This window comes from Nannobrachium achirus, assembly GCF_963921795.1.
Source record: "Nannobrachium achirus genome assembly, chromosome: 6".
NCBI lineage: Eukaryota > Metazoa > Chordata > Actinopteri > Myctophiformes > Myctophidae > Nannobrachium > Nannobrachium achirus.
Window position 1 is genome coordinate 26,784,302 of NC_137815.1, and position 13,560 is coordinate 26,797,861.

The following is a 13,560-nucleotide window of genomic DNA, read 5'->3' on the forward strand; positions in this document are numbered from 1 at the left end:
ATAAAGATAAAAGGTGTCCAAGTGGTGATATTCCTCCCCATGGAGCCAGGTGTCCCCTCCTCTAAAGCCTCCAAATGACTTCCTTCATACCGTTCTCTTTCAAATGCCACCTAAATAATGAATAGCTTGATGTGAGAGAGAAGTATAGGTGCAATCATTCTGTTCATGACAGTCATTCTTCTCAATTTCATTTCAAGGACCCTCCCTCCTTTGTTATGCATTCAGCCCACGGAACCCTGATCAATATACCGGTAGTTATTCTTTTTAATATCTGGGAACACAATCTTCACTGTAATACCCTCAGTGTTAATGGGAATGGGACCAAATGGACCCGTAAGTGTCCATTTTGTTCCAAACTATCAATCAAAGCTGAGATTGAGAAACAGTGATTTATAATAGGGATGTTAATCGTCGATCAGTATCGGCCTTGAACATGCTATATTGGTATCTAATGGATATCAAAATATTGTTTTTGGACAATATTTGGTGTTATAATATTTATGTTTGAAAGTGAAATTCAATCAGTGATATCTGGGGGGGGAAGCATTCAAAGGGGTCAACAAGTTGAAATTTACATTGTTTTGAACTAATATGTGCATCAGTATGCCTATTAATCAGGTAGAAATGATGTAATAATAAGTATACCCTGCCGAGCCATGAGGCAAGAGCCCATCTCCTGTTTCTTTAGTGCAGGGGTCTTCAACGTTTTCAGGCCAAGGACCCCTTGGTTGAGAGAGAGATGAAGCGGGGACCCCCACAACCTGTTCAGAGATTCCGTTTAGTTTCATTGTTTGACAGCACGATCATATTTTGGATTCATGTTAAAGTAGGTTTTCAGATATTTAACCACTCAAACCGTCAATACTTAATAAACCCGACCTTTCACTCTGTACTTAGTCTGCTCTTTTCCCCCTCCAAAGCTCTTTGCCAAAAATAGCAGATCTACAAGCTCACAACGCCTCGCAGCGTGAGGCGTTGTGAGCTTGTAGATCTGCTATTTTTGTCCCAGACCCCCTGTTGAAGACCGCTGCTTTAGTGTAAGGTAGCTTGATGTACAGTACACCACCTGGACATGACGCTAGTATCGAATCAAACCCGTCCTCCCAGTCTCAGGGCAGACGCTCTAATCCAGGGGTCTTCAACAGGGGGTCCGGGACACCTAGGGGGTCCTCAGAGTTACTACAGGTGGTCCTCCAAATCTTTGTGTGATAGAAATGTTTTTCTCTCCTTTTCTATATTAACCACGTGAACCCTAGCGTCCATATTCTGAAAACCTTAGCCAAAAATAGCTGATCTACAAGCTCACAACACCTCGCGCTGCGAGCTTGTAGATGGGCTATTTTTGGCAAAGAGCTTTGGTGTAGAGGGGAAAAAGAGCAGACTAGGTACAGAGTGAAAGGTCAAGTTCATTAAGTATTGACGGTTCAAGTGGTTAAATATCTGGAAACACAAATTTAGATGAACCCAAAATAAACTGATGATTGTGCTGTCAAACGATGAAACTAAACTATATGGTATCTATGGGGGTCCCTGCATCATCTCTCTCTCGACTAAGGGGTCCTTGGCCTGAAAACGTTGAAGACCCCTGTGTCTAATCACAAGGCCACTGATCTGGTACATAGTACATACAAATAATGTATATATGTAATAAAGTCTGCATCTGCAGCCAGAATCACAGTTACTCTAGAGCAGGTTAGGTAACATAAACCCGACTTGAAACTTGTATTGCAATATCGCTATCAGTCGATGTGACCATGCAATTAATGGGTAATCGGATATTGGCCAAAATGTCAATATCGTGCATCCCTAATTTATAATGATGATCGGGACAGTGGTTCTCAAACCTTTTCATGTCAAGGACCCCCAAATGAATATGTTGTCTGTGGACCTCCATCTGCTCTTTGTTTCACATTTTTCTCCAAGATTTTTTGAAAATAGCTGATGTTGGTTAAACTGATTTTGATGCTATTTGAACACCTTTGGCTGGGGTGTACTGCAAGGGCCACTGGGGGTCGCCACTTTGAGAACCACTCGCATTGCGACGCATTGTGAGTTTGTAGAACGTCTATTTTCAAATAGCTGTTGTAAAATGGTTAAATGGTTAAACCGATTTTAACAAATTCAGCTAAAGGACCTCCGGGGGGTCCCCGGACCCCACTTTGAGAACCACTGGTTTCATAATGACGCTCAAAGATCGCGGCGCTGTGGGTTTTTCCCCTCTCCGTTCTTGAACAGTGATTGCTGCTCCCTTTCATCAGACACAGGCTGGTAATTGTGTATTGAGAGGCAGTGAAAGTTGCCCTTGTCCTTGTGCCGTTATGCTAAACAGACGGGCTGCTGGGAGTGTCCGTCCGGCCTGTAATTTATGCTAGCCGGGGGGAAATAGCAGACCTACAAGCCCAGGACGCGTCGCGGACGCGATCTGTCGCGAGCTTGTGGGTCTTTAAAGCGTGGAAGCATGGCTGCCTGGTGTGGCGGCCCTGCCGAGATGCCTCCAGAGGCACGTATCCACGGTAACCACCCGGGCAACGATGGAGAGGGCTGGCAAACACTTGGCCTGTTCCTTCCCCTCTCTCTCTCTCTCTCTCTCTCTGTGTCTCTCTGTCTCTCTGTCTGTCTCTCTTTCTCTCTGTCTTTCTCTCTGTCTGTGTCTCTCTCACTCTGTCTCTTTCTTTCTCTTCCTCTTTCTCTGTCTCTCTGACCCACCTCTCTCTCTCTCTCTCTCTCTCTCTCTCTCTCTCTCCCTTTCTTCCTCTTCCTCTCTCTGTCCCTTTTTCTCTCTCCCACCCTCTTACACACACACACGCACGTACGCACGCACACACACTATGACTTTCTCTCTCTTTCTCTCTCTCTAGCTCTCTCCCTCCTTCACACATACTTAGGCGCAGTGGCGTGCGCACACACACACGCACACACACACACACGCACACACACACACACACACACACACACACACACACACACACACACACACACACACACACACACACACACACACACGCGCACGAGTTGATGATGAGGCATTTTCTTTGCCTGAGTTTCTGTATCCATTAATACAGAAACTCCATTTAGGAGTGAATAAAGAGGCTCTATCTCGGCCGGTGGCATCTTTTCCATTGATACATTTCTCCTACAGACGTCCATAGCAGTATGCATGGTTGAAACGGCCTGCTGGAATGGCCTCTCCAAGGGGTCACAACACTGCTCAAGCACTTCCTATTGTCTCGTGGAGAGAGAGAGAGAGAGAGAGAGAGAGAGAGGCTTTTGTGTACTCAGGCCTGTGCGTAAGTCGTGTCGCTGGAAGCGGGAAGTATATAGCGGATCTACGAGCTCGCTGTGCGTCGCATCGCTTATCAGTTAGGATGACTGTGTGCCGCGTCATGGTGCATATAATGCATGCATGTGTGTGTGTGTGTGCGCACATGCTTCAATGAGGGTTGACAGCCATCTCCCTTATGAATACAGAATCGTCCCTTGTTTAGAAACTAAAAGACGTGTCCCTTATTGAACTCTGAACTGACACTTTATTTCAGAGTTTTGGGGACAAAGTGTGACGCGTTGTGAGCTTGTAGATTGGCTACTGGCTAATGTTCCCCACAGAATATGGATGCTGGAGTTCAACTGGTTAATATAATGATATACAAAAAAATCACACCCGTGTGAACTGAGTGGTGGAGTCTGTGCGCGTGTGTGTGTGTGTGTGTGTGTGTGTGTGTGTGTGCGTGCGTGCGTGCGTGCGTGTGTGTGAGTGTGAGTGTGCCTTGCCTGTTCTGGCCTGGCCTGAACAACAGCGCCCCTCCCTTAACATGTGTGGTCAGAAAAGGTACTACACCACAGGCTTGAGGCTACATACAGACCCACCCACCCACATACATACATACATACATACATACAAACAAACATACATACCTACACACACGGCCACGCTATGGAGACGGTGTGACCACCGCTCAAAAACTGTACATTCTCTCTATACAGAATACACAGATTATTAGATTATGCATTTATCCGGGCGTCCCTTATTGTTCTTGGAATGCCCGGTCAGTTGTGGCTTATTTGAATTTCCCTAGTTGAGATGACTGGCTGCATGTATATCGTTGCTGTCTGGCAGAAACCTCTTCTCTCCATCTTTTAACTTTTTGTGTTTTTTTTCTCGTCAATTAACGCCCTACTTGATCATACTACAGCCGAGCGTCACACAAGTGTCAAAAGTAGCAGATCTGCAAGGCACGAAGCGACGCGCATTGACCAGGCAGATCTGCTACTTTTGCTGTTTTTGAATTTGAATCCTTACCTGAAAAATAACAGTTGTGAACATACTGTATGAGGTTTACACCCAGGGGTGGATGATGCATGTGGAGACAAAATCTACGTGAATGTATCCTTCCAGTACACAGCAAAAGTGTTAATTTAACTGTTGAGAGTGAAAGGTGGAGATCGGCCCCATTGGGCCCGACTTGGACTTGAGGTGTAGCAGCGCCTAGTGCTGGTCAGTGTGTCAACCTTATCTTAGTTCAGGGTTGTCAAACGTGCGGCCCGCGGGCCATTTGCGGCCAGGGGAGAGGTCCAATACGGCCCAGGACATGAGTTTCAAGTTAGGCAAGTCAAAAAGCCTCTCCTCCCCTCCCCCAAATTCAAATTTCAAATGGATTATTGGGTCTTCTTTAACAAAAAATAGCATATTTTTTTTACCTCTCATACCAAATTTATTGTAGCCTAATAATAAACAATAAACTAAAGTCATATATTGTAGTTATTGCAGTGACTGAGAAAAAGCCAATTACAGCACTGTAAGTAAACGTACCCGGGCACGCATGCGCATCCGCAATTGGATGCGGCCCTCACCAAGTCACCTTTCGTCCAATGTGGCCCGCACTCCGAAATGAGTTTGACAACCCTGTCTTAGTTGCTATGACAATTACTTCATCCCTCTGGTCATCTCAACTCCCTGCTGTTGTATTTTATTTATTTTTTTGCTGCAGCTGATGAAGGTGTTTATATAATCTGTGACTTTAGATACTCACATTGGTCGGTTTCTAGGCTGGAGAAGCGGCGCCATGGCATTAGTCCGAAGGTTCATTAGTCTGAATTTGTCAAGAATACTATGCCTAACCCTAACCTTAACCTCAGTAACCCTAACTAAATTCGGACTAATGAACCTTTGGTCTAATGAACCTTCGGACTTATGGGCAGTCCCCGGAGAAGCCACAGTCTTATTGTATATACCTGACAGACAGACAGACAGACAGACAGACAGACTTAGTGGTCCTGAGGGAAAACCAGTTGTCATAGCAGCGCCTGCACTTCTTAGCATAAGATACGAACCATTTGCAGATATAAATATAGACATAACAACTACCACGCACATTCCATCACCAGTAAAATGAGTATATAATATACTGTAGTAAATATACAGTATAAACAGCAGAACCCGAGCCGATTTTGGAGGGTCCTACAGTAATACCACCCACAGATTACCGATGTTTTGACTGATATTGCGTCAAAAAAGGTGTTGTCATGCCCTTCTTCACCGTCTCTGTCCAGTGGAAACCTCATATGTCCGAAACTCGACTTTCAGGATTTAAATTCAAAAGCATCAAAAGTAGCAGATCCGCAAGCTCCAAACGCGTCGCTTTGCGCTGCATTTCGAGCTTGTGGATCTGCTACTTTTGATGCTTTTGAGTGACGCTGTAGTGTGATCAATTCGGGGTGTTCATTTACGGAAATAAAAAACACAAATAGTTTGAATATGGAGATGGGAGGTTTCTGCCCGACAGCAACGATATCCCCCAGGTGAGTTTCTCAGTGATGTGGTTGCCAAGAAATGTGAACTCGCTCACCCCTCTTCTGCTGCAGTGGCTTCTGTGTGTGTGGTCGGCGGCGGTGTGCTCTGTGCCTGTCCTCCTGTAGTCCAAGTTCTTTGGTCTTGTCCATCTTGAGAGCAAAGGTGATCTAAGAAAGAACTCGCAACACATCAAGATATGACACATTGATTGTTGCGACCGAAGGTCGCATATACTCTGAAGAATCGTGTCGCTTGAGTGTCCTTCCTTCCTTCCTTCCTTCCTTCCGTATCCTCGTGACCGTCCTTCCGTATCCTCTGTGATGTCAGTGTGATGTCAGCGAGTTGTGACATCACTTCCTGTACAGGGCGGCTACACGAAATGTGGATAACACTATATATGGAGATAGTCCAGTCCATCATGTCATATGGGACTACCGTCATAGAAAGTAGCCATTGTTAGGCCGGAGTCATTGGCTGTCTAAACATGGAGATGTGGATAACACTATATATGGAGATAGTCTAGTCCAATATGTCATATGGGACTACCGTCATAGACAGTAGCCATTGTTAATCCGGAGTCAATGGCTGACTGTCTGTACAGGAAGTGATGTCACATGACATACTTTTTATGCCCATATATGAGTCCTAACATGGAGATGTGGATAACACTATATATGGAGATAGTCTAGTCCAATATGTCATATGGAACTACCGTCATAGACACAGCCATTGACTCCGGCCTAACAATGGCTACTGTCTATGACGGTAGTCCCATTATGACATGATGGACTGGACTATCTCCATATATAGTGTTCTCCACATTTCCATGTTTAGGCCCCATCGCTCACACCCTCGATGGGGTTGGCGATAGGGCCTTTCTGTGTGGAGTTTGCATGTTTCCCCGTGTCTCCTAGGGTTGATACCCTCACAAAAACATGAACAAACTCCCCCCAGAATGATAACAACTAGAATCGTCAGAGAAACACTGTGGTTGGCCAGATAGTCAAGAATTGGCGCGACCTCGCCCTTTAGGGCGAGGTCGCATGTCACCCTGAGGTGTCTTACTAGTCTATATGTTTTCCTCTTCTTTTTTTGCTTTATATATATTTTTCTATGTTTTTTAATGTGGAAAAAAATGTTGTCACAATTTCCTGCCCCCATGATTAGTTTCAATTCCCAACGTGCAACGGGAGCGACATAGCATCTGTTCGACGTACGGTCCGTTCTTTCGACACGGGTGAATGTTAACCTTGTGAAAAGCTAACTTGCCGACGCGGTTGAGTAGCTAACATGCCGACGCTCATAGTCGAAAGAATGACCCATCGTGCAGCAGCCAAAGACAAATTGACTTTGTGGATTGACATTGACATTTGAATGGCACCAGTCAGTTTAGAATTGAGAGCTATTTAATAGGAAAAGTAGAAATGAGCCATTCGTTGATGTGTGAGTGGCAGACTATGAACCTCTCTCTGGTTACATGGGGTACAATGGGGGGATGGTGGCTCTGGGGGTTTATTTGCACGCTAGGGGTCATCAGGCCTGACCTTCCCATCGCTGGGTTTACAAGACAGGCCATCACTGGTCCAGATACGCCTCCCTCCACCGATACCCAGCAGCCCACGGGAGAGGCCAAAGCTCTCTCTCTCTCTCACACACACACACACACACACACACACACACACACACACACACACACACACACACACACACACACCCAGGGGGTCCCCAGCTAAATGACTGATAGTCATGAGGTCTGTTTCATTTGTATACTCTCAGAGTTAAACTAACACAGAGGATTACTGGTATATATACATATGTGTAGATTGGGAACAATCGTATCAAATGGTAAGAGTCTTAGTATGTCCTTCTCCACCACAACAGGGTCCTCAATGGCCCGTATCTCTTGACCACCTGCCCCTCTCTATCGATGAGAAACTTGGTGAAGTTCCATTTGATGTCGTTTCCCAACAACCAGGTCCCCTTGCCCTTGGGCTGTGCCTTCATCCACTTCCAGAGAGGGTTAGCGCCGTGTCCGTTCACCTCGTTCTTGCTGAAGAGGTGGAACTCTGCATTGTTGTAGCCTCTGGCAAACCTTTTGATCTCTGCGTCGGAGCTCCTGTCCTCCAAACTGGTTGCAGGGGAAAGCGAAACATTGCGGAAAATAGCAGATCTACATGCTCACTGTAGCTCGCAGTGGTGAGGCGTTATATATTATTAGGTAATATTCAGCAAATAGTATAGTTTGTTGATTACTTTTGACGCAATGAAAAAACAGTTTGAGAACCGCTGCTCTAGGGACCCTCTGTCTACTCTTGCTGTCTATATGTCTTATTAGCAGAGAAGTCATCGATGGACTTGGCATTCTGCCAGCCTCCTGCCTGCATGCACACATTGCTCTGTGGAGTGTGCTTATCCCCAGCGCTCTTAAAACAAACATTGATGGCTTCAGCAGTTGCAACGTAACTCTGTGCTACTTGGAGGCCGCCAGTCAATGAAGTCAGCACGATGTTGTCATATTGCTGACACCAGGGATCTCCTTATATGGGGATGAAAGAGACAAAGACAGACAGACAGACACACAGACACGTCATCGGGGATCTTTAGATATCTTTTGAGATCTGCTGCATGATGGCGCAGATTTCATACCGGGCACGGCACCACTTTAGCAAACAAACAAACCGTTGTAACCGTTGTACCTGTTGTCAGAGTACTCAATGCAGTACCCATGGCCATGGACCAACACTGTCACAGCTTTATTTAATTGATTCTGACTTTTGTGTATGCAGTACAGCTGGGTTCCCCAATAGGCGGCACGCGGGCCATTTGCGGCCCGCGGGGGGCTACTGTCTGGCCCACACCAACCCCAGTAATAATGGTGGTATAAGAGCAGCAACAACACTAGTATATCGTCGTTGTCGGGTGGAAATCTCGTATCTCCAAATTTGTACGTTCTTTCGCAAATCATACAAGGCCGTCGCACAAAAGTAGTGAAAACAGCAGATCTACAAGCACACAACGCCTCGCGGTGCGAGGCGTTGTGTGCTCGTAGATCGTCTGTTTTCACTAGTTTAAATAATCTTTAAAATGATAAATGCAAAACGAATGGTTTTGGACATGCAATATTTTCACCCGACAACGACGATATCTGAACTGTCGCAGTCACTGGAGTAGCGGGAACGCCGCCGTCGCCCCCTGCAATGTTGTGGCCCTCGGCTTGGTACCCTAGACATAATTCGGCCCTTGGAGAAAACTAATTGGGGAACCCTGCAATACAGTCTTGTACAGTGTACACCCCAAATAGCACTGTATTCCCTCCGTTTAATGACCGTACTGCTTCATAAATGTACAAATTCAGCATATAGGGCAAAAAAATCGTCCATTCATTTTTCCCACAGAGATTTACCAAAATATGTATATCAATTATTTTAAGTCTAGAATCAAGTCATCCAGGATCCTGGTGAATATATTTTTGTAAATCCTTATGGGAAAAAAATAAATTGAGTGCTTACCCTAAAGCCACGGATGTCACTGACTGTTGGGATGTTACCCAACCATATACCCCACCATTTGTGCTCTGCATTAGTCCCGTATCGTTCAATGAAGAGGTGTTTTAATCTGTTAATATGTCCTACAGATGACATTTTGACTAAACACATCCTAATTTAGACATTCAGAGACTTTTCCATTCTCAGACCATGAATGGGACCATGCAATCCCTTTCCAAACCTCATACTCACCAACCACAGCAGTCTTGTAATCCAAACGATGTGTGCTGGTTGCTTTTTCGTCGTTGTTGTTGCTGTTTTTGTTGTTCCTTTTTTCAAGACAAATTTGTAGTGAAGCACAGCGTTTTTCCTGTCCGTTGCAATCAGCAGACATACAACTCACATGTAGCCTACGTCACCGCACTCACCGATAGGCCTGTGTCATCATGACATTTTACTTGTACTTCAAGTTCATTTTGATACCAATGCTTTCGTACCTTTTAAAGGAGTAGTTCACCCCCAAAATGACTTTTCTTCTATTGATTACTCACGCCATGGAGACTTGAGTTCAATAATGTTTTTTTTTAATTTGTTGCATTCCTAAGACAAAAATGTGATTATATTAAATTTACCCCCATTGAGTCTGGATGGGGACCCGAATGGATCTGGGTCCCCATCCGGAATCGATGGGGGTACATTTCTTGCAATCAAATATTTGCACATTTTTGCAACAAAAAACAAAAATATTATTTAACTCAAGTCTCCATGGCGTGAGTAATCAATAGAAGAAAAGTCATTTTGGGGGTGAACTACTCCTTTAAGTCCACTTTGAATTCTGGACTTTTACTTGTAACAGAGTATTTCTACATTGCAGTATTGATACTTTGACTCAAGCAAAACATTTGAGTACTTTTTCCACCACTGGTCGACACCCCTGGATTAATGTCTGTTCTTCCCCCTCGTTGTGTCGCTGGCAGAGATCCGCAACCAGCTGGTGGAGCAGTTCCGCTGTCTGGAGCAGCAGTCAGAGTCCAGGCTGCAGCTGCTGCAGGACCTGCAGGAGTTCTTCCGCCGGAAGGCCGAGCTCCAGCTGGAGTACTCCAGAGGCCTGGACAAGCTGGCCGAGAGGTTCTCCGCCAAGATACGCACATCCAGGGAGCACCAGCACTTCAAGTGAGTCGAGTAGCCCTGGCCTGTACCGCCAGACAGTCCGCCCCCCTTCTGTGATCTATGTGGTCTAGGGCAGTGGTACTCCACCTGTGGGTCGGGACCCCCAGAGGGGTCCCCAAATTATTTTGGGGGGTCCCCAGATGTTTAGCTAAATGAGAATGAGAACATTGTTTTCTCACTCAACAGTAAACAGACCAACATACAGTATAAGTGTATACTGCACATTTCTAAAATGACAATTTAAAGACTTTAAAGACCTTTTTAGTACCTCTGGTCAAACATGGGTCAAATTGTCAAATATTAGAGGCAGAAATTGTGAAAATAGCAGATCTACATGCTCACAACGCCTCGCGTTTTGCGAGGCGTTGTGAGCATGTAGATCTGCTATTTTCACAATGGAATGGATCGAGTCAAACTAAATGTAATGCCAACTCCTACAATTCCAAGTTCTTGTGCAGGGTGGGGGGTCCCCAGTTAAAATATGATTATTTTGGGGGTCGCGGCCTGAAAAGGTTGAGGACCACTGGTCTAGGGCAGTGGGGACCCCCAGGGGGGGAGTGACAATTCCCCAATCTCCTCTAAGGTTTTTCAAAAACGCATTTACGTTTTAAGAAACATACGTTTCTACAGTATGTCCATGGTTATCAAACCTTTTCATGTCAAGGACCCCTAGAAGTATATGTATTTGGCCGGCTGACCCCCATCTCGAAATAGTATGTATCAGGGACCCCCCAGAAGAAGGAAACACAGAGTGCCGCACTGTGAGCTTGTAGATCTGTTATTTTTCAATAGCTAAAGTATAAAATAATTCCAGGTCTAAATGGGTTAAAATACCAAAAAAAAAGAAAGAACAATAACGAAAGAAAACAATGTTATTACTGCAGTGGTTTCCAACCATTTTCTCATCAAGGTCCATTATTTATTCGGCATTTGAGCCACGGACCACCATTTGATGAGATTTAGCCTCTCAGACCCAAAACTGGGAATATTTTGTTCTCATTGGATACGATTTTGTCCACAATTCGCATGCTAGATTCCATGCTGATTAGATAACAGGCAAACGTTGACCAAAATAACACATTCTTCACATTTCTAATTGTAGACTTCTTTTAAATTAAGTAATTCAGATGTTTAACAATAATTTAACTCTTGAAACCAAATGGACTTGGTTTCATTTTACACTCTCAAGAGTTAAAGATCTGAAAGGGTTCATTTGGTTACCAGCTCTCCATCATTTAGCTGGGGACAGCCTGGAACCACTGGTGGTCCCTGGACCACTGGTTGAAAACCACTGCATTACTGCATCAAAAGTAATCAAATTATACTATAAAACCGATCAAACAATGGCCATATTGTCAAATAATATTTACAAGGAGCTAGCTCATCTACAAGCTATTTTCAAAATATTTATCTGTGGATTCAACACCAGAGTCAAACTAAATGCAAATGCAATGCCTCAACTCCTTCAACTCTAAGTGCTTGTCAGGGTGAGGGGTCCCCAATTCAAATAATATGATTATTTTGGGGAGGTCGCGCCACCTGAAAAGGTTGAGAACAACTCGTCTAGGTCTCTCCAAAATCGGGATAGGCTAAGTTCCGACCCAAAAATCTGGCATCTAGTGCTTGTTAAATCATGCTATCTATCTCAAGATAGAGACAGAGAGAGAGATGATGTAAAGCTATGTAAGGCAGTGAGTTTGTGTGATGCCTGCAAGCTAAGGCTGCATGATGACTCACTGGTGGTGGAGAGGAGGTCAAGGAAGCACTCTTTAGGGAACATGGGGTTCTCCAGACCCCTGAAGTAGAGCTTGAGGACCCCGGCCTTTTCCGCCGTCACCCTGGAATGCAAGCTCTGCACCAAACAATGTGAGGCTGCAGGGTGGCTAAACAACACTGGTTACACGTTGAGTCATACCCATCACTGGTAAGACAGCCATAGATAGAGATGTGAGAGATAGAGAGGGGAAAGGAAGAGAGGGAGATAGGCAGTGGTGGAAAAAGTACTCACATTCTAAGTAAAAGTATCAATACTGCAATATAGAAATACTCTGTTACAAGTAGAAGTTCGGAATTCAAAATGTACTTGAGTAAAAGGATGAAAGTGCTGGCATCAAAATGTACTTAAAGTACCAAAAGTAAAAGTACAATATGTTTGAAAATTCGCGATGCGTTGTGAGCTTGTAGATCTAGCTATTTTCAAATAGCCTAGGTATATAATAGGGCTAAAGTGGTTAATGTATGTTTTATAATATTATAATAATTTATATCTGCAAAGTAACTAGTAACTAAAGTTTTCAAATAAATGTTGTGGAGTAAAAGTACAATATTTGGATCCAAGTTGTAGTGGAGTAGAAGTAAAAGTATTGGAAATTGGAAATACTCAAGTAAAGCACAGATACCTCAAAATTGTACTTAAGTACAGTTCTTAAGTAAATGTACTTAGTTACGTTACACCACTTGCAAGGCAAGGCAAGGCAAGGCAAGGCAAGGCAAGGCAAGGCAAGGAAAGGCAAGGAAAGGAAAGTTCAGGAAAAGGAAAGGAACACGCAGAGATTGAGGGAAATGACCTGAAGTGGATTCAGGACGGGGCCCAGAAAATGCGGTGGCCTCGGGCTGCTGTGTCGCTCCCAACTAGGTCACCCTCTTTATCCAACCTCCCCCTGTATGTGACTGTCATTCCGTCTTATACAACCACTCACGCCATAGGCTGCCAGCCAATTATCCACATTCACTCAACGGGCGGGCACAGGGAACATGGCACAGCATTCTAATAGAGGCTATGTATGTATGTATGTATGTATGTATGTGGGTCAGTGACGTGACGCCCCAAAAAATGTGTTTTTAAAAAAACTTTAAATTGCAGGCATAAAAGTTATTTACTTTTGTTCTACTCACTCTCAACCTTATGGAAATACATTTTGTTTTTAGATATTTTATTGGAATCAGACTTTATTCAGCAGTTTGTTGTACTTGTGCCTAAAATCGTCATATGGTGTGACATGAAAATAATTGTTCATAAAATGAAAATGGAGTACATCTTTCTTAAGTTACTCACTTTATCAAAGTCCTTTATCATAACTAACCAGTGATCCACTATAGTTTTTTGAAAATTAATTA

The 13,560-nt window shown here is 44.2% G+C and overlaps 1 protein-coding gene across 3 annotated transcripts in view; it reads left to right on the forward strand.

Annotated features, from left to right (window-relative positions):
- Window positions 1–13,560, forward strand: part of LOC308286264 (SLIT-ROBO Rho GTPase-activating protein 3-like) — a 112,092-nt gene that overhangs the window by 20,864 nt on the left and 77,668 nt on the right. For all 3 annotated transcript variants that reach the window (XM_080727248.1, XM_080727246.1, XM_080727247.1), the window contains exon 2: window positions 10,251–10,446. In XM_080727248.1, the coding sequence (XP_080583374.1) occupies window positions 10,251–10,446 (196 nt within the window). The remainder of the gene's footprint in view (window positions 1–10,250; window positions 10,447–13,560) is intronic.